The sequence below is a fragment of the Cavia porcellus genome, unplaced genomic scaffold, assembly GCF_034190915.1.
Source record: "Cavia porcellus strain 051 isolate PalLab524CR breed Dunkin Hartley unplaced genomic scaffold, mCavPor4.1 scaffold_10, whole genome shotgun sequence".
In the NCBI taxonomy this organism is placed as follows: Eukaryota; Metazoa; Chordata; class Mammalia; order Rodentia; family Caviidae; genus Cavia; species Cavia porcellus.
This window is the reverse complement of record NW_026947493.1, coordinates 6,619,819-6,640,974: the sequence shown is the minus strand read 5'-3', so window position 1 is coordinate 6,640,974 and position 21,156 is coordinate 6,619,819. Positions and strand designations below refer to the sequence as shown.

Here is a 21,156-nt window from a genome sequence, read left to right as displayed (position 1 = left end):
CAGAGGCAGGAAAATCCAGGCTGGCTAGCCAGCAAGGCGAGCCAATGGCAAGCAGGGGCCTCATGGGCCAGCAGAGGCACTGGTTGGCTGCGGGGGCCACGAAGGGCCTGGAGTTGAGTGAGAGTCCGAACAGACTTGGTGGTTTGTTTTGTTTTGTTGGTATCGGCAGTCCAGAGAACGGTTTCGCGCTTGCCAGGCAGGCACTATGCCGCTGAGCCTTTGTTTTGTTTTTAAGACAAGGTTTTACTGTGTAGTCCTGGCTGGCCTTGAGCTCACTTTGTAGCCCAGCTCGGCCTCCAGCTCACAGGGACCCACCTGCCTCAGCCTCCTGAGCACTGGCATTGCACTGCGCCACTGTGCTCAGCCTGGGGGAGACTGGGTTTTAATCCTCGCACTTTACCAGCTGCTGACCTTGGGAAGGTAACTGCCCTTCCAGTCCCCTGTTTCCCCATCTCAGAAATGACCAGAGTGATGACAGTGACCCTCTGAGCTGTGCTGTTTTCTCACTGGCCAGGGGCCACCGGTGGGAATGTGTGTCCTGACTCAGCCCCGGGGTGGTGTGAGGTCCCCTCCACATAGGGTAGTACCCTGGGCGTGTCCCCTGGGTGAGAGGGCTGGGCCCAGCGCTGAGCCAGGGAGCCCCAGTAGCCTCAGGCCCACCCAGCCGTCCAGGAGCCTGGGGGCTCAGGGGCGGAATCACTGGCGCAGTCTCAGTTCCCTTCCCCTAGGTGGCTTCTGGAAGTTTCCACCTCTTCCCCATCACCTCCTCCACTCAGGTTTCTTCTTCCCTCCGGGATTCTTGCGAGACGTAAGAGAGGAGGAATTCACTGCAGGCTCCTTGGTCCGGAAGGGTCTCGCGTGGAGATGGGTCCGCGCTGGGGATCCGGGCGCAGGGGGCGCAGGGGGCACAGGGGGCGCAGGGAGCACAGGGGCTGCGAGGTGGGCGGCTCCGCCTTCCTGGACCGGAGGGAAGGGAGTCTGCTCCGGGTCTGGTGTGGGGCATGGGAGAGGGGCGTGGAAGTATTGTTTCTCTGAGCATGGATGCCAGGCTGTAGAGCTGAGTGTGCGCTAAGTCAGTCAACACGCGGGGCTCAGAGAGGGCGCTACCCCGACCGAGGCCGCACAGTGCAGAGCATAAAAGCCCAGAAGGGCGTGGGGTCCGGGCTGCGCCCGCCCTCGGGCGTTCTGGAGGCTGCGCGGCTACCCGGGAGGCGCGCGCGGGCGGGCCGCGGGGGCTCCGGCAGGGGGCGCCCCAAGCCCCGTGCAGCCGGCGCCTGGGACGGGCCGGCCGCTCCGCCCCTCGCCGTCCCGCGGCTGGGCCGGCCTGGGACTCGAGCAGCACCGCGCACCCTGCCGCGGCCGTAGCAGCGCAGCCTCCGCCGTGAGTAGCGCGGCCCGCGGGCCTGACGGGCGGGACGGGGTGCGCGGGCGGTTGCGGCCGGGGACCCGCGAGGCCGAGCCCGGGCGCTCTGTCCCGAGCTGGTCCCTTGACCCGGAGCCGGGTGGGGCGGGGCGGAGTTGGGAGCCAGACCTCCAGAGGAGGCCCCCTCGGAAGGGACGGGTTTCCCCGGAGGGCAGCCCCGGGTCTGGGCTTGTGTCGTCCCCCTGCGCCTGGCCAGCCCTTTCCGGCAAGTGACACCGCAGGGGCTGGCGCAGTGCGCGTCCTGGGCAGCCGTGTTCCCAGCCTCGGGAGCCGGCTGCGGGCAGTGCTGGGTCCCGCAGCGCGCCGCGATGGTCACTGAGGGGGTGTGCGTCGCCTGGACGGGGCCCCTGGGCCGGCCTTGGGGGGGTACCCGGCGAGTGCAGGTGTGGTGGACCCCACTCTACTTCGATAAAGTGTAAATGGGTTTCTCAGCCCAAGGCTGCGCAGTGGGCAGAGGCGCCCCCATCTGCAGAGCCCAGCTGAGGCAGCGGGGCACTGCATGACCCTTGGCCCTGTCTGTCCGATTTCTAGGTGCAGGTGTTGCGGGGGAGGCTATTACCAGAAGGGGGCCAGCACCTGGGCTGCTTCTTTGTTACCTGTGTTTTATCCCATAACTCATCTTTGGCGCTGATAGGGACCTCGGGGAGAGTCCAGCAGCTTCCCCGGGGGTCTTGGGCCTGAGGCATGGCTGTCCCTGGACTGAGATGCTGGGGCTCCCTCCTGCTGCTGGCAGCATGAGCGAGACTACTGAGATGGTCCCCAGTGTAATGTGTGCTCTGCGTTTGACGCCTGCAACCACTGGCCCCTGCCCTGCTCGCCCTGTGTGAAGAATGTGGGTGCTACCCAACAGAGCGAGCTGTGGCCAGCAGGGAGAGGGCTTGGTGGCCATGGGGTGACTTCCTGGTCTGGACATCCCCTCCCTGGTGGTCCCCCAGGAGCTGGCTGACTTCCCAAGCCTGCACCAACCACCATGAAACTTTGGGGTGTCTGTTGCTGAAACCCTGAGTGCTGGCTGTGTGACAGGCAGTAGACTTTCCCCTGTCTGGACCTCAGTTTTCTCCTTTGGTCAAACAAGCGGCCCAAACCGGACAGCCGTGGGTTCCAGCTCTTGTTTCACTGTGAGTTGTTAGCCAGTGTGCAGTGTGGCCAGCGGGGAGCAGCACTGGCCCCCTTTTCTCACCCTGGTTGCTGAAACAGAGTCTCTGAATCCCTAAACAGGCGTCTGAAATCCCTTCTGGGGGTCCAAGGAGATCTGTGTCACCCCCCTGGAGAGCAGGCTGGGATCCTCACATGGCCTGAACAGGAATTCTAAGGCCTCCGTTGGGAGAAAAGTGGGTGTCAAGATAGCAGACCCAGAGCCAATGGCCGCTCCTCTGGGCTTTGTCCCTGCTGAGGGGTTTCAGTGTCTCAGGGCTGGCGGGGTATCCTGCCCTGGGTCCTTCTCTGGGTCCTGGTTGGGGGCTATAGTTCCACTCTATAGAGTTTCTCCTCTTGATTTTCATGCTTGTAAACTAATCAAGTAGAAAGTGAATCCAGGGAGTGTTAGGAAAGAGCTGCAAGTTTTTGCCAGCTGTTTTTACCTTAAGAGGTCTTTGAGTGTGGCCTTGAGAAAGGAAGCTAAATGCTAACTGCAAATCAGCCAGTACTTAGGGAGTGCTGCTGCATGCTACTGCCACCTGGGGACAAAGGTGAGAATGTGGTCTTCCTCCTCATGGGGCCCTAAGACAGCAGGCAGGAGGGGAGGAACTCTGATGATCGGAATTGTCCGGGGTGGCTTTTTGTTGTGGTGACAGAGTACCTGAGTTGAACACCTTCAATCATGGTGTTGGAGATTTCAGTCCATGGTCACTGAGCTCTGGGGTTACTGAGCCAGTGGTGACACAGAGCATCTTGGAGGAGTCAGAAGCAAAGAGACAGAGGAAAGCTGGGGCCAGGGTGTACCTTTTCCCACTGACTGACCGACTTCCTCCACATGGTCTCCCTCCTGAGAGCCCCTTCAGCTGTGAATTCATTGGTTGATGAAGATAGTGCCTCACTAATCCAGTCACCTTCAAAAAGCCCCACCTCTGAAGCCTCTGGGGGGACTTTTTTTGTGGTAGGGTAGATTGAACCCATTGCCTTCCCATTGGGCTACATCCCCAGTCCATTTTTTTATTGTTTTCAGATAGGGTCTCACTAAGCAGCTAATTTCCCCAGGATGGACTCAAACTTTTGATCTTCCTGCCTCAGCCTCCAAGAGTGCTAGGATTACAGGTGTTTGCCACCACATCCAGTTTAAGAGGACATTTTAAAGCCAAATGATAACACCTAGGAATAATTTAGACATTTTACATACATATCTTCTGTGCCCCATAAAGTATATACTCATTTAATTTTTAAATTATATGGAATTTCGATTACATATAAAATATATGTGAACCCCCACATGTCCAGGATAAAACACTCAGATTAAGAAACAAATTTCCTGGAACCTAGAAGGCTCGAATGTCCCCTTCCCAGTCCCCACCCCTCACTAGTGGGAACCACCAGTCTGACTCCAGCACCATAGATTAGATTCATGGGATCTCACAGGATATCATTATCATGATCTTTGGCATCTGGCTTCTTCCATTCAAATTTGTGTCAGTGACACTTGTCTGTATCATCGCTGTGTGATGATTCCGTTGTCTGGATAGACTTCAGTTGATCTGTCCATTCTTCTACTGATGGTCATTTGGTGGCTTCCAGTTTTTAGTTATCAATCAGTGTGTTGCTGTGAACTTGCTAGCACAGAACATTCTAGAAAACCACTCCACACCTTTCTCAGTTTACCCAGTCGTCTTCCAGGCATGGTACTCTCTGGTATGTAATCCTGGACAGTGCTGGAGAGTTCTAGTTGCTCCATGCTCTCCCCAACAGCAGGCTTTGTCTGGAGCCCTTTTTCATGGAATGAATTTGAAGCTCAGAAATGTTATTTGTGTATGATAGTCATAGACATGAATTATATTAAGAGCCAGATGAGAAAAATTCTAACCCTAAAAGTGTATGAAGAATGCTTTTTAGGAGTTTAAAGAAGGAGAGAATTTCCATGTGTCATGAGGGAGCTAGGATCGTGGAGCTCACAAAGATGGTAGCACTGGGCTGGGCCTTGTGGGAAGGGAGTGGTTCTGCCACTCCCTTCCTTTGGAAAGGGTCCTATTTGTGCTGGGACATGGCAGGGATGGAAATTTGGGGGGAATGGAGAAGGACTGCGTGAAAGCTGAGTGTAAGCGGTGCATGCCTGTGATCCCTGTGAGGCTGAGGCAAGAGGATCACCATGAATTTGAGGCAAGCTTGAATTACACAGCCAGCCTCTGCCTCAAAGCAAAGAAACAAGAATAGGCCATGTGGGAGAGGGAGTGAGGGCTGGACCGGGAAGACGAGGCCAAACTATTGGCTCAGTTTGCCCTTCAGGGCTTCCGTACCCCTGCCCCTGGCCAACCAGGAAGCGGAGTCATTTACTGGGCAGCTGGGCTTTGGATCCAGTGCCCCTCCTAATGGCAAATGGAGCTGGTTTCCCACAACAGAAGACCTTAACCATTCCTCGGTAGCTGCCTACAAAGTGTTTTGCAGTTTTCTGCTTAACTCTACTGGTAGCTGTCTGAAATGGGTATAGCTCACCCCAGTGTTTCTTTGGAACAATTCTTTCAGCAAAAGGATGGCAGACAGTGCCCTCCCCGACCCCGCTTGGCTTGGAAGTTCTTGCTATGCAATTCAGGCTGGCCTTAAGCTCACTTTGTAGCTCAGGCTGGTCTTGAACTTGCAACAATCTTCTTGCCTCAGCCTCCCAAGTGCTGGGATTACAAGCGTGTGCCATCACACTCAGGCCAGTCTTTAGTTCTGGTCAAGTCAAACCTGCCAGAGGAACTGTTTCCTGAGAAAGGAGCTGAATTGGTTTTCTCAATAGTGTGGGAAGCCAGGACCCAAACAACGGTCTGGGGTGAGTCCGATAATGATAGGGGCATGGCTGTGTCCAGAACCCCACTTGGAAGTGGTTGTGAACAGGTGACATGGAGAGTGTCGTCCCTGTGACAGAGGAGGGGATAGGGATCCAGAGAGGGTGCCCACTAGCTCTGGGCCATGGTCAGGCTGCTGGGCTGGCCTTTCTCAGTGTCCCATTTGCATTCAGGCCAGTGGGGACCAAGCAGGGAGAGGACACATGACAGGCCATGGGTACCAAGACTGGCAGGTGACCCTGAACGTGAGGTGGCCCTGGTGCCATGCCCATTCTCTGAGGGGGAGGTCTTTGGGGAAGTGTGTGCCTCTGCAGAAGGGAGGGAGATGGCAGCATCTGGTTTTCTGGGGACTGAGCGGGAGGGAGGATAATACATTTGTCCCTGAGAGTCAGACTAGGTAGGCATTGGCGATACGTCCTTAGGGACTGATGCCTCCTGAAAATAACAGTCTCCTGGGGTAACGGGCCTGGGCGTGGTTGGCCTCTGATTGTCAGGTGGAAGAAGAGCTGTCTACAGCCTGAGTGGGCCCAGAGGTCTTTGCTAAGTAAAGGTGTGCAGGTGGCACATGGCTGTCCCAGCAGCCAGTGGGCTCCCAGGGCGGGGGATCACCTGTGTGTCTTCTTGAGGTGCCCTGTGCCAGCAGAGCCAGCTCCATCCCATGGTAGAGAGAGCTTCAGCCCCTCTGCCAAGCCATGAGGTCATGGAGCGCATTTCAGGCAAAGAGAGGCCTGGCACCTCGGGCTCCTGACTCCCCCTGTCGGTTGAAGTTTGTCACACGGTTCCCCACTCACTGGGGTGATGAGAGAGCATTTGCCTATCGTCCAGACTTGCAGTCCCTGAGGGCGTTGAGGTCATAATAATCCCTTGCCTTTCTCAGTGTTTAATCATTTACAAAACAAATCTTGGGACTTGGGCTTGATTTTTTTCAGTATTAGCTCCATCATGCAGATGGGGATGCTAAGAGAGACAGCTTAATGGTCTCACCCATACAAAGCTGGGACTTGAACCTGGGACTCTTGACTCAGAAATGAGTGCTTTTATGACTGGACCTCAGCCACCTCTCTTCCCAGGGGATCTGAATTGAAAGGGAGCAAATAGTTAAACTTTGCTATGGGTCTGTTTCTGTGAACTTCTTCAGACAGATGCAAAGACAGCTCTTTTTTTTTTTTTTTTTTTTTGTCTCCGTATTAAACTTGATTTGTGCTTGATTTGCCAGCACATACACTGAACAGATCTGAATTAAGAGCTGGGTGTAGTAGTACATACCAGTCAGCTTCAGCTATTCAGGAGGCTGAGGCAGGAGGATCATAAGTTCAAGGTCAGCCTGGGAAACTTAGTGAGACTCTGTGTCAAAATAAAAACTTATGAAAAAGGCTGGAGATGGAGTTTGGTAGAATGCTTAGCTAGCAATGCAAGGCCCAGGATTCAATTCCCAGAACTGACAAGAAAAAAAGTAAGTTGAATCAAATAAGAATCCTTGGCCACAGGCAAGAAGCCCCCTGAGTAGGTGGCTTTTGTGGAAGGAACCAGGCTGGAGACTGCCATGAAATTCCTAGCAGCCTGTGGCCGGTGACTGCAGGTTGTGCTAATTTCATCTTTTTTGAGACAGTTTCATTATGTGGTTCAGGCTGGCCTTGAACTCACTACATAGCCTAGCCTAGCCTTGAACTCACAGGGATCCTCCTGCCTCAGCCTCCTGAGTTCTGGGTTTATAGGTGTGCTCCACTATGCCTGGTTTGTGTTCATTTCTATGGTATCCTAACCTCTGGTCTCACCCCATTTCAGGGTTGTAGGGCCCAGGCTCCATGAGAAGCCCAGACATGGAGTCGTTCAAACAACAGAAGGTGGAGGACTTTTACGACATCGGAGAGGAGCTGGGGAGGTAAGAAGCCCAGTGGGAGGTGGAGGGGGCAGATGGAGCTGGCTGTGCTTCTCTGGGTCGCTGTCAGTGGGTGTCATAAGGTGTGGACTTGTTGCAGGTCCACTGGGTGGCTCTAGAAACGAGCCCAGGGTTTATTCATCATCCTGGGTGATTCCACACTTAGTCATTTCTCTGGAAATAAGGTAGAAGGGCCAGGACTTCCTGAGATCTGTGTTCTCAGCATAACCTGATTGAGAGCTGTCACAAATCTTAATGATTCTTGTTCTTGTCCTTTCTTTGAGACAGGGCATGGCTATGTTGTTCAGCTGGCGTTGGCCTCACTATGTAGATAACCCAAACTGACTTGAACTTGCAATAGTCCTGTCTCAGCCTCCGAAATGGTATGGTTATAGGTGTGTGCCACCATGCCTGACCTGGCTTCTGACCTGGTTTTCTTCTGACAACTGCTTATTTGTAAATGGCAGTTACTGGTTATAAAACCATAATACTGAAGTCCGGTTCTCAGGCAGTATGTGGAATAAGGATTTATTTTACTCTGGTTTTCCAGAGGAGGCTGTGGCCCATAGTTTAAGCAGGTTGCCCAGAGTTGGTGACACGGCTGGAGCTCCGTACCTGCACACCCAGCCCTTGCACACACACTCACCTGGTGCCTGGCCCCACCCCACCACACACTCTGGCAATTGAGGTCTGTGGTGCGGAACAGGCCAAGCAGGAGGCCCACCCCCTTCAGTGGCCTCTGGGCCAGGACTCTGTCCCTTCCTTCTTTTATTTTTAAAGACAAACAGAAAGATCTTCAAAGCCAGACAGACCTGCCTCATGCCCAGGAAAATGGGAGGTGGCAGTGTGGTGGCTCAGGGAATGTCTTCCTGGCTGGCAGGATGGAACCTTGGCTGCCACAGGTGACTCCTCTCCAGGGCAGGACTGGCAGCTACTGTCATGGGGCTGCCTGGGAGCATCAGGAAGGCAGGGGACAAAGGCTGGGTGCTAGGGGCACCAGGTTCCGCAGCTCAAGTGCCTCTGCTCCCGGGAGGTGGTGTCCTCACAGCAGCAGATCTGGGCAGGTCCTGGCCCTGGCCTTTGGTTTGGTGGCCTCACATTGGCCATGTCTTGAATGAAGGCTCCATGCTGAGTTCAAAGATGTGTGAAATGCAGCCTCTGTCCCACTGGCTGGAGCTCAGCTTGCAGCAGGGCAGCTGTACACCTAGGAACAGGGCGGAGTTGGCTTGGAGCCCCACCTTGAGGTGGGGGCTTGGACTCGTGGTGGGGGGCAGAGAAAGGGAGAGCTGGGTAGGGCAGGGCTCTGAAGAAGGAAGCAGAGGCAGCTTCCTGGAGAGTTTGTGAATTACTCCCTCATTGCCCTGTCTCTCACCTGTGTGAAGGAGGCAAGCTATTCAACTAGAGGAAAACTCCTGTGCTCTGGTCCTCCCTGCCTGCAGGGGAGAAGGCCCTATGTGCCTCCCAGCCAGGGGTTCCCTGTGTCCCCACTTGTCTAAGGTGATAACCAGGGCTACATATGGGGACACACGCTTGTAATCTCAGCACTCAGGCGGTTGAGGCAGGAGGATCTCTGGGAGTTTGAGGCCAGCCTGGACTATAAGTGAGTTCAAGGCCAGCCTGAACTACTTAGTGGGACCCCATCCCCCCAAAAACAAAGAAAGTGCTAACCAAGCAAAAGGTAGGTAAAAGACAGTAGAGGGTGGAGGTGGGGTGGGGTGGGGTCTGGGGCCTTTGGAGTGGCCAGATAGTGCTAGGGTTTGTGGTCTGCAGGTCAGGGAAGCTGACCATTGTTGGTCCTTTTTTCCAGGACCCTCATTTGACAGTTGTGGAAACAAAGTCTTAACATAGGGAAGGGGGAGGTCACAGAACAGATAGAACTGCAGCCGCCTTCAAACCGACTGGGCAGCCTCTGCAGGGACAGCTTCATCTTCTCTCCTGCTCCCCACTGCATCACTGAACACGTGAAGGGTCCACTGTGTGCCAGACGCTGCCCAGGGCAGCAGTGACCAAAATCAAGTTTCTCAAATTTCATTTTTTATCTGTGAGATGGGGCTGGTGATAGTAGTCCCCGATGGTTGTGGGAGGAAGTGACGCCTTTGGTCTGGATGATGGACCCACTCTGAAGTCAGCGTGCAGGATCCAGAAACTGCTCCCACTTCTGACCCCCAGGAGGAAGGTGTAAGGCTTCACAAGAAGCATGCAGGGACTCAGCCGGGTCTTTGGGGTCTGTACGTGCCTTGCTTCCTCTGCATATGAGTACCCTAGCCCCTGCTGGGGTAGCTCCCTGATTTTCACTCCTCATCCAGTCCTTACTATGCAGAAGTGCTGGTTGGTGACAGCCTGCTGCCTGGGACTGTTTGTGTAACACTCACACATGCACACAGCTGAACAAGGAAGGTTAAGCTCAGAACAAATCCATAGTGCTGGAAGTCAGAGTTGGGGCCGTGCTCAGGGTACTGGAGGCTGGAAGACAGCATGGAGGGGATTTCTGGGGTACAGGCATTGCTCTGTTTCTTGATCCAGTGTGCTTGGCTCACAGAGTTGTTCATGCATGTCGCGGTGTACAGATGTGAGGACATTTCCCTGGGTGTCACAGCTAACCCAAACACAGCACTAACCGGGAACCTGCAGCTCCAACTCTGTGTCGAGCTTTGTTGCAGAATTGTGTTTCTGGTTCCCTTGGAGGCCTTGTCTTCTTATCCTGGAAGGAAGAGAGGGAATATCAGTAAGAAAGCCTCGGTTGGGAGCAATACTCCCTGGCCGGAATAGCCTGTGTTCTGCTGGTTGCCTGCCTGGTCCTGTGTCTCTCGCCTGATTTCCAGCTCCCAGAGCTGATGTGGAGCCCTGGCTGTGTTCCCCGTTTGAGCACCAGCCTGCTTGGGATGCTGGAAGTTGCCAGCTGTTTTCTGTACCCTTTGGAGAATTCAGGCCTGCAGAGTTTTGGCCTATTGCAGCCTCGGTAGGGTACCTGTGGAGCAGAGCCAAAGAATCTTGGATCAGGGCCCCTAAAAAGAAGCCCATTTGACCTCTTAGGCTGTCATCGGGGTCAAGGTTGTCCAGGGTCACACAGTGAACCGGTGACTGACCCACAGTGGCAGTGGTGCACTGCCTGGTTTAGGGTGTAGGAGTCATACCATAAGGAGCCTCAAAATACAAAATCATTTTTTCTTTCATTTCAGTGCTTTTGGGGACTAAAGGAGACCGTAAAGTAGATTTGTCTTTTCTGTTTGATTTGGGGGTAGAATAGCAGGAATGAGTTAGGAGAGTGTTTGCAAAGCTGTGATTTCCCTCGGAGTTGCTCGATAGGCCCAGAGATGATTTTAGGGACCTCTGCAGAGATCTCCTGTAAGCCTAAGGAGATAAAGTAATTTAATATAAGCAACATGTGATGAGGTCCTGGACCTCCACTGCTACTAAGTGGTAATGTCATCAGGCTTCCGTTCATGAGGCTTTCCCTGGTCCGCATCCTGGTTCACTGAAGGTCCCACAGGCAGGCTGGGCTCCTGCATTTCTACTGGTAGGCATGTCTCCTTGATATGGTGCCCCGCCCAGGCCTTTCATCCTTGGTTCACGCTTAGCACTCGGCACTGGTAGATCCTACAATTTAACTGCAGGATCTGGAACTGATTGAGATCATTCTGATACAGAACGTCTCAGAGACCCTGGAGTCTACAAATGGCTTGGGCTACTCAGGAAACAACACAGAAGTTATTTTCAGTTATTGCACACACACTGTTATATATAATTCCTTCTTTTTTTCTTCTTCTTTTTTTAAGACAGTCTCTCTGTGGAATTCAGGCTGGCCTTGAACTCACTATGTATAGCCCAGGCTGATCTCAGACTTGCAGGATTCCTCCTGACTCAGCCATGCCTGGCCTGTTGTGTTTAATTTTATTTGTCCTTCAAAATTCTATAATGATAAATTTCAAACTTTTCTTTTTTAAAATAAAAGTCAAAAGAATTAGACAACAAACACTTTGTACTAGTTAGATTCTTCCCTTCCATTCCAGCATCTTGGCAGTTCTATACCACTTCTCTGGATGGTTTCTTCCCTGTTGTATTTAATCTCAATCTCAATCTCAATCTCTCTCTCTCTCTTCTCTGTCTTCTCTCTCTTCTCTCTCTCTGTCTTTTTGAGACAGAGTCTCCAAGTGTAGTTCAGGCTGCCCTTGAGTTAGTTTACTTTGCAGCCCAGGCTGCTCTCGAATTTGTAATGATCCTCCTGCTTCAGCCTCCCAAGTGCTGGGATTACAGGCTTGTGCTACCACCCGTGTATTTAATTTTTTTTTTTTTGTCTTTTTTGTTTTTATTGGTACCAGGGATCGAACTCACGACTGCCTGCTTGCAAGGCAGGCACTTATGCCACTGAGCTAAATCCCCAGCCCTGTGTATTTAATTTTTTTTTGTCTTTTTCGTTTTTACCGGTACTGGGGATCGAACTCATGACTGCCTGCTTGCAAGGCAGGCGCTTATGCCGCTGAGCTAAATCCCCAGCCCCGTGTATTTAATTTTTATAACACATGTGAAGTAATTCCTGTCTGGCAGGTGAAGAAATAGACCTGCCTTATCAAAGAGAAGCCAAGTGGGAAATTCCACTCCATGTGACCCAGTGAATCACAGGAAAAGCCATCGAGAAAAGCCCCAGGCTTCTGTGCACAGAGCCCTCTCCCTCAGCCTGCCCTGAGGTGTTTGTGCCTCTCAGAGCACAAGCAGGCTGGCATGTCCTGCTTCCAGGGAAGCGGAAAGGCCTGCTGTGTTAGGAATCTGATGCCCTCTTGCCAGCATCTGTGCGGAGTCCTTGTCCTTCCGATCACATTCCCATTTGGCGGATGAGGCAGCGGAGGCTCAGGGAGGTTCAGTGACAGATCTCGTGGTCGTACCATGTCAAAGGGCAGTTGGGATTCCACTGAGGTCTCTCACACCCCAGAGGTCACATGCCCTTTCTCTTCTGGTCCCATAATCAGAGTCAACCTGAGAGATTCTTTGTTGGCCACCTAGCCCTGAAGGGACCAGGGCTCAAGGTTGGAGGTGGCTGGGGTGGAGGTGGCCTGAGGACTTCTTGGTGGGGCATCAGTGAGGACCACAGCAGGACAGGAAGTTCCTCTGGTGAGGATCTGTCCTGAAGCCCCGAAGGGCTTCTCTAGCCACAGGCCTTCTCTCCCCCAGGCTGTGACCCAGCTCTGGGTGGAACAGTGGCCAGAAGCTGGAGAGGAAGGGGAGGGGGGCAGCAGCAGTCCCTCCACATCTGGAAGCATGGATGTGGCCTTTCCACCCGTGAGAGTCCTGCTGGCATCCCTGAAGAGCGCGAGAGAGTGGGTCAGACCTCACCAGGAGTCTTAGGGAGTCTCTGGTTTCCTCAGGTGGTGGGCGGGTGAGCCAGATGGATGCAAAACAGCGTAGTACCCATGGCAGCCTTGGGTCACTGGAATCTGGCCCTTGGGGAAGGCCCTGGTCCTGTACCATTGGCAGGTGTGAGCACAGCCTCATTTGTTCTCTGTGTCATTGTCACAGCCATAGATGGTTTGAGGCACTCATAGTGTGTCAGGCCCCACGACGGGTCGGGTCAGGCCCTGTCCACAAGAATTTAAGGCTCACTTGGGCCCACGGTGCTGTCCCCAAAAACAAATGGAACAAGCTCTTAGACTGGACCGTGTGCCAGTGCAGGGATCTCAGAAACACTGGCCGGGCTGCACCTGAGGAAGGCAGCTGCTCAGACTCTAATCTAGGAGGACATGGTCACTTGAGCCGGCGCGCCTAGCCGGGTAAGAGGGCACGGAGAGGGTGAGGGAGGAGCTGCCAGGGCACAGGCAGCTGCAGAGGGCCCTGGGTGACAGAAGCCAGGGATGAGGGAGGGAGGTGCTTTCATCACCCATTGTTAGGAAAACAAAGCACAAAGCCACTCAAACAAAGTGGTCGCACTGTCCAGGCTGTTGTCCCAAGGAGGCACAGCCCCAGGGCAAGGCGTGCACTCCATGTGGGCATCCGTGGGCCTACATGGGTGCTGGCTGTCTCAGGGGTGGGGAGTCCCTGTGTGGGTGGAACCCAAACCTTATCTGCTGTCATCTACTGATATGCTTTCTTTTCTGCTTGCTGACGGCCAGGGTGTAAATCTTGTGCTGTGAGTTTTGACTCAGGTTGCGTTTTATTTATTATACATTTCCATGCTCCCAGAGGTCATAGATGGACTTCTTTCTTTTTTTTCTTTTTTTTGGTTTTGAAACTATTTCAAATGTAATAGAAGAATTATAAGAGTAACAGAACTGGGGCTGGGGATTTAGCTGAGCGGCTTAAGTGCCTACCTTGCAAGCAGGCAGTCGTGAGTTTGATCCCTGGTACCGATAAAAAGGAAAAAGACAAAAAAAAAAAAAAAAAAAAAAAAAAAAAAGAGTAACAGAACTTGCATGTACTCTGCACCTAGATCTACTGATTTTTCTTTATCTGTTTGAGACAGGGTCTCCCTATGTGGTTCAGGCTGGCCTTAAACTTGCTCTGTGGCCCAGGCTGGCGTTGAATTCATGATCCTCTTGCCTCAGCTTCCTAAATGTCAAGATTACAGGTGTGCACCACCATTTTTTATACATTTTTTTTGTCACTTCTTTTGCTTTCTCTCCCCTCCCCTTCTGCTGTTTTTCCTGTCTCTTCTTCCTCTTTTTCTCCTTGACTTCTTCTTTTTTCCCATGGCCAGGCTGTCCATCTGTCTGTCCTTGTTTCTCATCCATTTGGTGGTAAGGTGCAAACATTATGCCCGTCTAGCTCATTGTACATCTCTGTCTCCTCAGGATTCAGACCTCTGTTCTTCACTGCAGTGCTGTTCTCAAATCATAGCATTTAATACTGATAGGCTATTTTAATCTCAGCTGTCAGTCTTGTTCCGATTTTGTCAGTCTCCTTGTTACTGTTCTCTGTAGCAGTTTTTTCTCCGCAGTATGAGACCTAGGATAGGATCATGCGTGACATCTCACTGTTATCTCAGTCTCCTTTAATCTGGAAAAGTTCCTCCACCATTTTTTGGCTGGTATGACACCAACATTTTTGAAGAATATCAGCTATTTAAAATGAAATACAGGGCTGGGGATTTAACTCTGCGGCATAAGCGCCTGCCTTGCAAGTGTGCAGTCATGAGTTTGATCTCTGGTACCGATAAAACGAAAAAGACAAAAAAAAAAAAAAAAAAAAAAAAAAAGAAGAAAGAAAGAAAGAAAGAAAGAAATACAACCCCTAGGCTTTTGTTAACTTTGTAATATTCCACTTTATAGGCATTCCCAAAAAGACATCCTGTTGGAAACAATTTAGCTAGAATTTTACACTAGTTTTTGGCTGACACCTGTATCCTGCTTCTTTGTTGAACAGATAATTTTTCTCCTGTGGGTGCAGCTCATTCTGCTTTTTTCATGGGCTTGTACTCTAGGTAATTCTCCATTTTCCTGGGTCAAATGTAGGGCACTAGTTAAACGTAGAGCTCAAGATGACGTCAGTTATGCCAAGCTACAACAAAAAGTGGTTGCTTTTCTGGAAACATATTTGTTTGATTTCTTCCCTTTGTGTTATGTCTGTTTGGTGTTTACCAGAGGTGGCCACCAGGCTGAGAGACTGATTTGCTGAATGGTTGACACTAAAAATACCAAGCCAATGGCCAGTCCCTGGCAGGTACTTTCCTCCTTGTGGGCTTGATAGTTTAAGTTTTTGTGCATTTCTGGTAGTTTAAGTGTCCTGTAAAGATTCATTAGTATTTTGCCACAGGGAGACTGACAGGAATTGCAGCCTTTCCCCTTTAATCCCAAACCTTGCTCTCTTTTCTTCTTTATTTTCCTGTGGCTTATATCTCATTTTCTTTTCACTTCATGTTCGTGGATAATTTGAAGTTCCAGTAGTAACACCAGGTGGGTAAGCAAAGTCCACCAGGAGCCCTGTCAGGCTCCAAGGCTGCCTCAGCTGGGCCAGTCGGGACCAGAGCAGAGCTCTTCCCAGAAGCAAAGGGGACACCTGGTCCTCAGGGCCCCTACAATTATGAAAAGAAAGGGGACAGGACATCCCATGGCCCTCACTCTGGCTTTCCTAGCCAAGGGGAAAAAGAGAACCGGCTCCTGGCCCTCTCATAGCACCCCAGTCCCCAGCATCTTCTCCCAAAAGCTCTCGCAGAAAGCTTCCAATGGACCCCTCCCAGTGGCTTCTAAAGCAGGGACAAGAAATAGAGAGTGGGATGTCCTGTCCCCTTGGCTGTCCTAAGGAACACAGGGCTCTGCAGTCAGTGTAGGACAGGCCCCATGAAGCCCTGAAGCTGCTAGAGCCCTCCACAGAGAGGTGACTGCTGCCACCTCTTCTCATCACCCCGAAAGTAGCCCCCCCCCAAAGCACACCAAAGTAGGTGTGGAACCTAAGACCTTGACTCTGCAAGGGCTCCTGCTTTGTCTAGTCCAGAAGCCAGAACATGACAGCTCTACAGCCCAAATCTGCCTGCCGCCTGCATGTGACTGGCCCAGAGGGTACTGTTGTCTGTCTGTCTTTTTTTTTCTCTTTTTCTGTCTTTCTCTGTCTCTCTATCTCTCTGTCTGTGTCTGTCTGTCTTTTTGGGACAAAGTCTTGCTATGCAGTTCAAGTCTGATCTTGCATTCACTAGGTAGCCCAGGCTAGCCTTGAACTTGCAACAATCCTGCAGTTTAGGCTGGCCTTGAGCTCACTCTGTAGCCTTTAAAGATCTTAAAGATATGAACCCCATACTAAAGATTATTTGTATAACCTTGAGCAAGTTACTTCTCTCTGAGCCTTACTTTTGTCATCTGCTACCTCCTTATTGGGCTAGGGCTCTCCTGCCTTGAGAACTGAACAAGATTATGGTGGAAATACCCAGCACAGTGGTTGTTATCACAAGCTATATATCTGTGTCCCAGAGAATTCAGATTGAGATGTCTGTGATGAGGCTTATCAGTATTTTTTTTTTTTAAATGCAGAAGGGACAATTGGATTCAAGAACAGTTCTTCCAAATGCTACTTAAAACACACAGTTGGCTCATGGAGATGTTAGCTTTTTCCTTTCTTGAGTAAAGAAGCCTTTTTATTATCCTTTGTTCTGTCAGGTTATTCTTCCCTCCTTGTCTTTACTCACATTAAACACCTCCTGGGACCTAGCCTCCCTTACTGTATGTGCACACATGCTCAATATTCCCTTTCTTGCTAAAACGACCCTCTTTCTCCTCATAACGACAGAGGCTGAGCCATGGGGTGGAGCTGGGCAAATCCTTGCAGGAGTGATGCCTTATTGGAAGAGGAAGGTCACCTGACCCAAGGGTGACCCATTCATTGGCTACTCTGTAGCCTATCAGTTGGCTGGGAAAGCTCTGCCCATTAGGGGCCTTGATAACTAGCTGAATCCAATACAGTGACTTCTCTCAGGCGCTTGAGGCAGTGTACCAGAAGAAACGGAACAGCCACTGAAGAAGCACTGATCTAACATCCGCCTCCTTCTAGTTTACCTCCCATTCTCCTGCGTATCCTTCCCGTGGCTGCCTTTCCCTCAGAGAGCCTGGGTAGCAGTACACTTTCCTTTTGTTTAGCTGGTCTCACCCATGCACTGAGTCCTATTCAAGTTCTGCTTCCTCCCAGAAGTCTGCCCTGAGGACTGCAGGCAGTCAGGTGCCCCTGTTCTCCATTCCACAACATGGTGCAGAAACCTCTTTTCTCATTCTTTGTCTGGAAGTGTACTCCCACCCTCTTCTGCACTGGTCCTTGCCAAAAATCTACCCATAAAGCAGCTCACAGCCCAATGAGCTTTCTGAGCAAAGGATCTGGAAGCCACTATTGTAAATATGAGGGTTTTACATGTGTGGGCGCATAATAGGTGCTCAGTAAATGTTCAGAAGAGTTGCAACTGCAGTTGGTTCCATGTCTCTATTCTGCCTTGGCCATGGTAAGAAGTTCCTTCTTGATGGTCTTCAGCTCCCTTTTGGGGTACAAAACAAAGGGGCTTGGCTGAGGATCTCCTCAATTCTGAAATTCCATGATTCTGTGAGATACCCAGCAAACTCATATTGGGTTGAAGAAGCAGTAATCAGCCCTAAAAGGGGAGAGGGGAGATGAGAGAGAATGTAAAGAAGATGAGTCCAGAGTAGCAAGCAGAAGTCAGATAGAAGGCCAAGATCTTAGCCATAAAAGTTTGTTTTCAGATTTTATTTTTATTAGTCCGTGTTTGTAGTATATAGTGATTATGTTTTTTGTGGATGTTGCTACATGCATTTAACCCATTTTAGTTCTTCTTTAATCCCCTTCTAACCCTCCCACCATCTCTTGATCTCTTTCTCATTAAGAAAGATCTACTGCCTTAATTCCTATTATCTCTCTTTTATTTTGCTCTTTCTTGTACTTCGGGTTTCTCGTATAAGAAAAGCTGTGTGATATTTAAACTTGTGTGTCTGATTCATTTCATTAGGATGATGGTCTCAGGGGGTATCCATGTCCCTACATATGCCTCAAGTTTATCCTTTCTAGCCATTAAAGGTTTAGTAGTATTGGTATTGTCAGTGGGGACACAGGGACAGGAGAGGGACTACAGATGATTTAACCTTTTCACTTACACTCTATAAGTGGATTTGTTCTAAATTTAAAACATTGTCTATGTGTTTCTAGTGCCCCATAGGACAAATAAATTGCTTTTCAAGTACTTCACGCTCGGAAGTTTGGACTTTTTGAGAAGGGTTGGCTGTCAGGAAGAAAGCTTAGTGGGGTTGGACAGAGAGAGATGGTGAGTGGCCAGCCAGTGGAGGAAGAGATGCTGTAGAGGACCGGAGGGCCTGGAAACTCTCAGGGGAGGGTGGAGGCCTCATTGTCCTGTGGCCACTTGCTGAACAGTTGGTAGGTTAGGATGGTAGCAACTAAAGGGGAGGTCTGGAAACAGTGCAGCTTGCACGCGAGTACCTGTATCTTTTGTGAGATAAATTCTGACAGCGATATCCTGGGGTTTGGGAAGAGCTCTTGGTCATCACACTGTCTTAGAATTTGGGCTGATACTAATTGTCTTAACACCTTCAGTGGACTTTCAGCTTTTTGGGGTTTGTTTTGTTTTATTGTACTGGAGATTGAACCCAGGGCTTTCACATTGAGGTATCTCTCCAGGCTGTTTTTTATTCTTTATTTTGAGGCAGGGTCTTGGTGACTAGGTGACTAACTGGACCCAGGCTGGCCTTGAGTTTATAGTCCTCCTGTTTCACCTATTATCCTGCTGGGATCACAGCTGTGCTCTGCCACAAACAATTTAAGATTATTTTAAGTTTTAAGTAGTGTGACTTGTTTTGAAATTTTGTTTTAGTGTTTTTTCTTCTTCTCCTTGAAATACAATGGATTTGAAAAAAAATAAAAAAAGAAATACAATGGATTTGGAAAAAAAAAGATAAGTAATGTGTCCTCCACAAAAGTATTCGCCAGGCACAAGTCTTTCTTGGGTACTGGAAGAGAAAAATAACTTGATTTTTAAAATGTCCACTTAGGGCTCTCGGCTGGTTATGAGTGCACTTGTGGCTGTTAGAGCTCAAGCCCTAATTCCATTTGGCGCTGCCTGTAGGAAGTGCTTCTTGGCAAGAAGTATGGGAAACCTTCTCCTACTGCTCTGAAGAAAATCACCACTTCACTGGAGCAGAACACGGACGTTGTAAATGTATGATTGCAGGGTGCACAGGTAGTAAACCCAGTCCTGTGTATGTCTGTCTGTGTCTGTAGGATCACCTAGTCACAGCACCCATAGCACTGTGGAGGAGTAGTTAACCCTCATTGGCATTAGCCACCATTTGGACAGTTTCTCTTGCAAAACTGCACTGTCTACTTCCAGGGATGAGCATCTAATGTGTCTGCTTTCCCGTCTTCTTGCCGCCTTAGTTTCCTCTGGCAGGGTGATTGCTTCCAGGCCGTGCATTCCCTATACAGAGCCAGTAGTTAGTGGCTGACAGGTTAAGCTGAAGGATGTGGCTAACCCCTTGTGCCTTTTGCTGTGCCTCTTGTCTACCCAAATTTTGCATCTAGGACTTCCCAACCTTTCTGGGCACCAGCTGCTCTATCCCCCCGCCTTTTTTTTTTTTTTTCCTGAAATGTTCTATTCTTCCTTCTGAGGACCTTCTCACTTTTCTCCCTGTCATCTTCCATGTCTTCTGTATTCCAGGTCAGACTACAGGCTCCTCACACACAGGGCCAAACTGTATCCTTGTTAGCTGGAGCAGATGGACACACGGGCTCTGGTGCGGCTAGAAGCTGTGTTTAGTTGTCCTTGAGCATCTGAGGCTCCCAGTTTGCATCAATGAGGCCTCTTGGAGATAGAGAGGTAGTGTTTTCCTACATGCTCTGCTCACACAATCTTAATTTTGCTGCCTGCTGCGGGCAGGGAAGAGAAACAGGCCAAGCATCACATCTTTTTGTTCCGCTTTAATCCCGATGCCCCTGTCCTGTTCTTGGTTCTCCAAGAAGTGGCAGAGCCTGTTTTTTAGATCCAGCTGGAGTGCTCTGCACCCAGGGATAGAAGATGCCAGGGCCACAGATATGGGCAAGGCCTCCTTCCAACTGAGCAGGAAGATGAAGAGAAGTCTGATTGCCATGGAAGTGCCAGATGAGGGTTGTAGCTTTTTAGGGAGGGAGCAAGAATTAGAAGAGTCATAGAGCCAGCCCATCTGGGCTGGATGTGGTGGTACATGCCTATAATCCCAGGGCTGTGGGAGGCTGAGGCAGGAGGATTCCAAAGTTTGAGCCCAGTCTGAGCAACTTAGTGACTTAGCAAGATGCTGTCTCAACATTAAAAAGTAAAAAAGATTGTAAGGAAGCACTGGGATGAAGTTCGGTGCAGGGGCCCTGGGTTCAATCCCCAGCACTGGAACAACAACAGCAACAAACAGTAACAACAAAACTCGTCTCATCTGTGACATCTTAGTTATCAGCCCTAAAAGATTTACTGTAGTGTATGACCTTGGACACTGCATCTTCCCCCAAGGTTATGTAGCATTTTGGCAGAAATGGGACCTGAACACAGGTTTCCGTAGTCTTTCCATACTCCACAGAAACACAATAGGCATTTGCTGTCACACCAGGTCACTTATCCTTTCCCTTTTGAGTGTTCCTTTTGGTATTTGCGCTGCCCTTGGGGAAGGAGGGACTTTATTCCAGAGGCTTGCTGTCACCAAGTTACCTGGAACTGCGATTCTCTTCCATGCACGTTTCCCTCCTGGCCGACACTTTCTCAGCTTGCCGGCCATGTGTATCTCTTCCCAGGAGACATGGGCACGATGGTGCTGCCTTGGTAAAACAGATAATACCTTTCCATAGCAGGTGCCTCATCAAAATCTGTATTACAAATGAAAGCCAGCAAGAGAGCCAGTGCTGCCAGGGATCTCTGGAATCCTTGCATCAGGAGAGCAGGCCTCTCTTGGGAGAACCCTTTTGTAAACCGGGCACCCCAGAGTGGCACTCTTCCCGTTTCCAGTCCTGATGAGGTGAGGGTCAGCTATTTCTCCATTGCAATGAGAGAGGATGCAGATGTAGGAGCTCAGGGAACCTGGCTTTGGTTCTGGGGCTGCATATGCTTACATAGCAGAGCCTCAGTTTCCCCATCTCTTAAGTACCTGCCAGTGCTTAGCCTCCTGCAACTTCAGGATTATGTGAAGCATCCCAGCTGGGCCACAGGCCATCTGGTCAGTTAGGGCTGGCATCATTCACCCTGAGCTCTAGTCTGTGGCACAGTAAAGCCTGCGGGTGCCACTGAGACGCTTGCTGCTGAGATTAGAGGAGCCTCTTGGCACTGTGTCCCTGGCCAGCGCCTGTTTTAGCAACATGGTTAGTAAATATTGACTCTGTGGTATGAAAATGGAAAGCAGAGATGACTGGGTTAACTCACTCAGAGGGTGGAAGTTCAC

The 21,156-nt window shown here is 50.6% G+C and overlaps 1 protein-coding gene across 5 annotated transcripts in view; it reads left to right on the top strand.

Moving 5' to 3' along the window:
* Nucleotides 1–1,238: 1,238 nt before the first annotated feature.
* The window catches only part of Dapk2 (death associated protein kinase 2), a 103,943-nt gene continuing 84,025 nt past the window's right edge, over nt 1,239–21,156 (top strand). For 3 of the 5 annotated variants that reach the window (XM_063256936.1, XM_063256935.1, XM_063256938.1), the window contains exons 1-2: nt 1,240–1,381; nt 7,183–7,279. In XM_063256936.1, the coding sequence (XP_063113006.1) occupies nt 7,203–7,279 (77 nt within the window). In that variant the 5' untranslated portion in view covers nt 1,240–1,381; nt 7,183–7,202. Of the gene's footprint in view, nt 1,382–7,182; nt 7,280–21,156 lie in introns of all 5 variants that reach the window. The other 2 variants (XM_013143994.2, XM_003480195.4) reach the window with 2 other exon arrangements.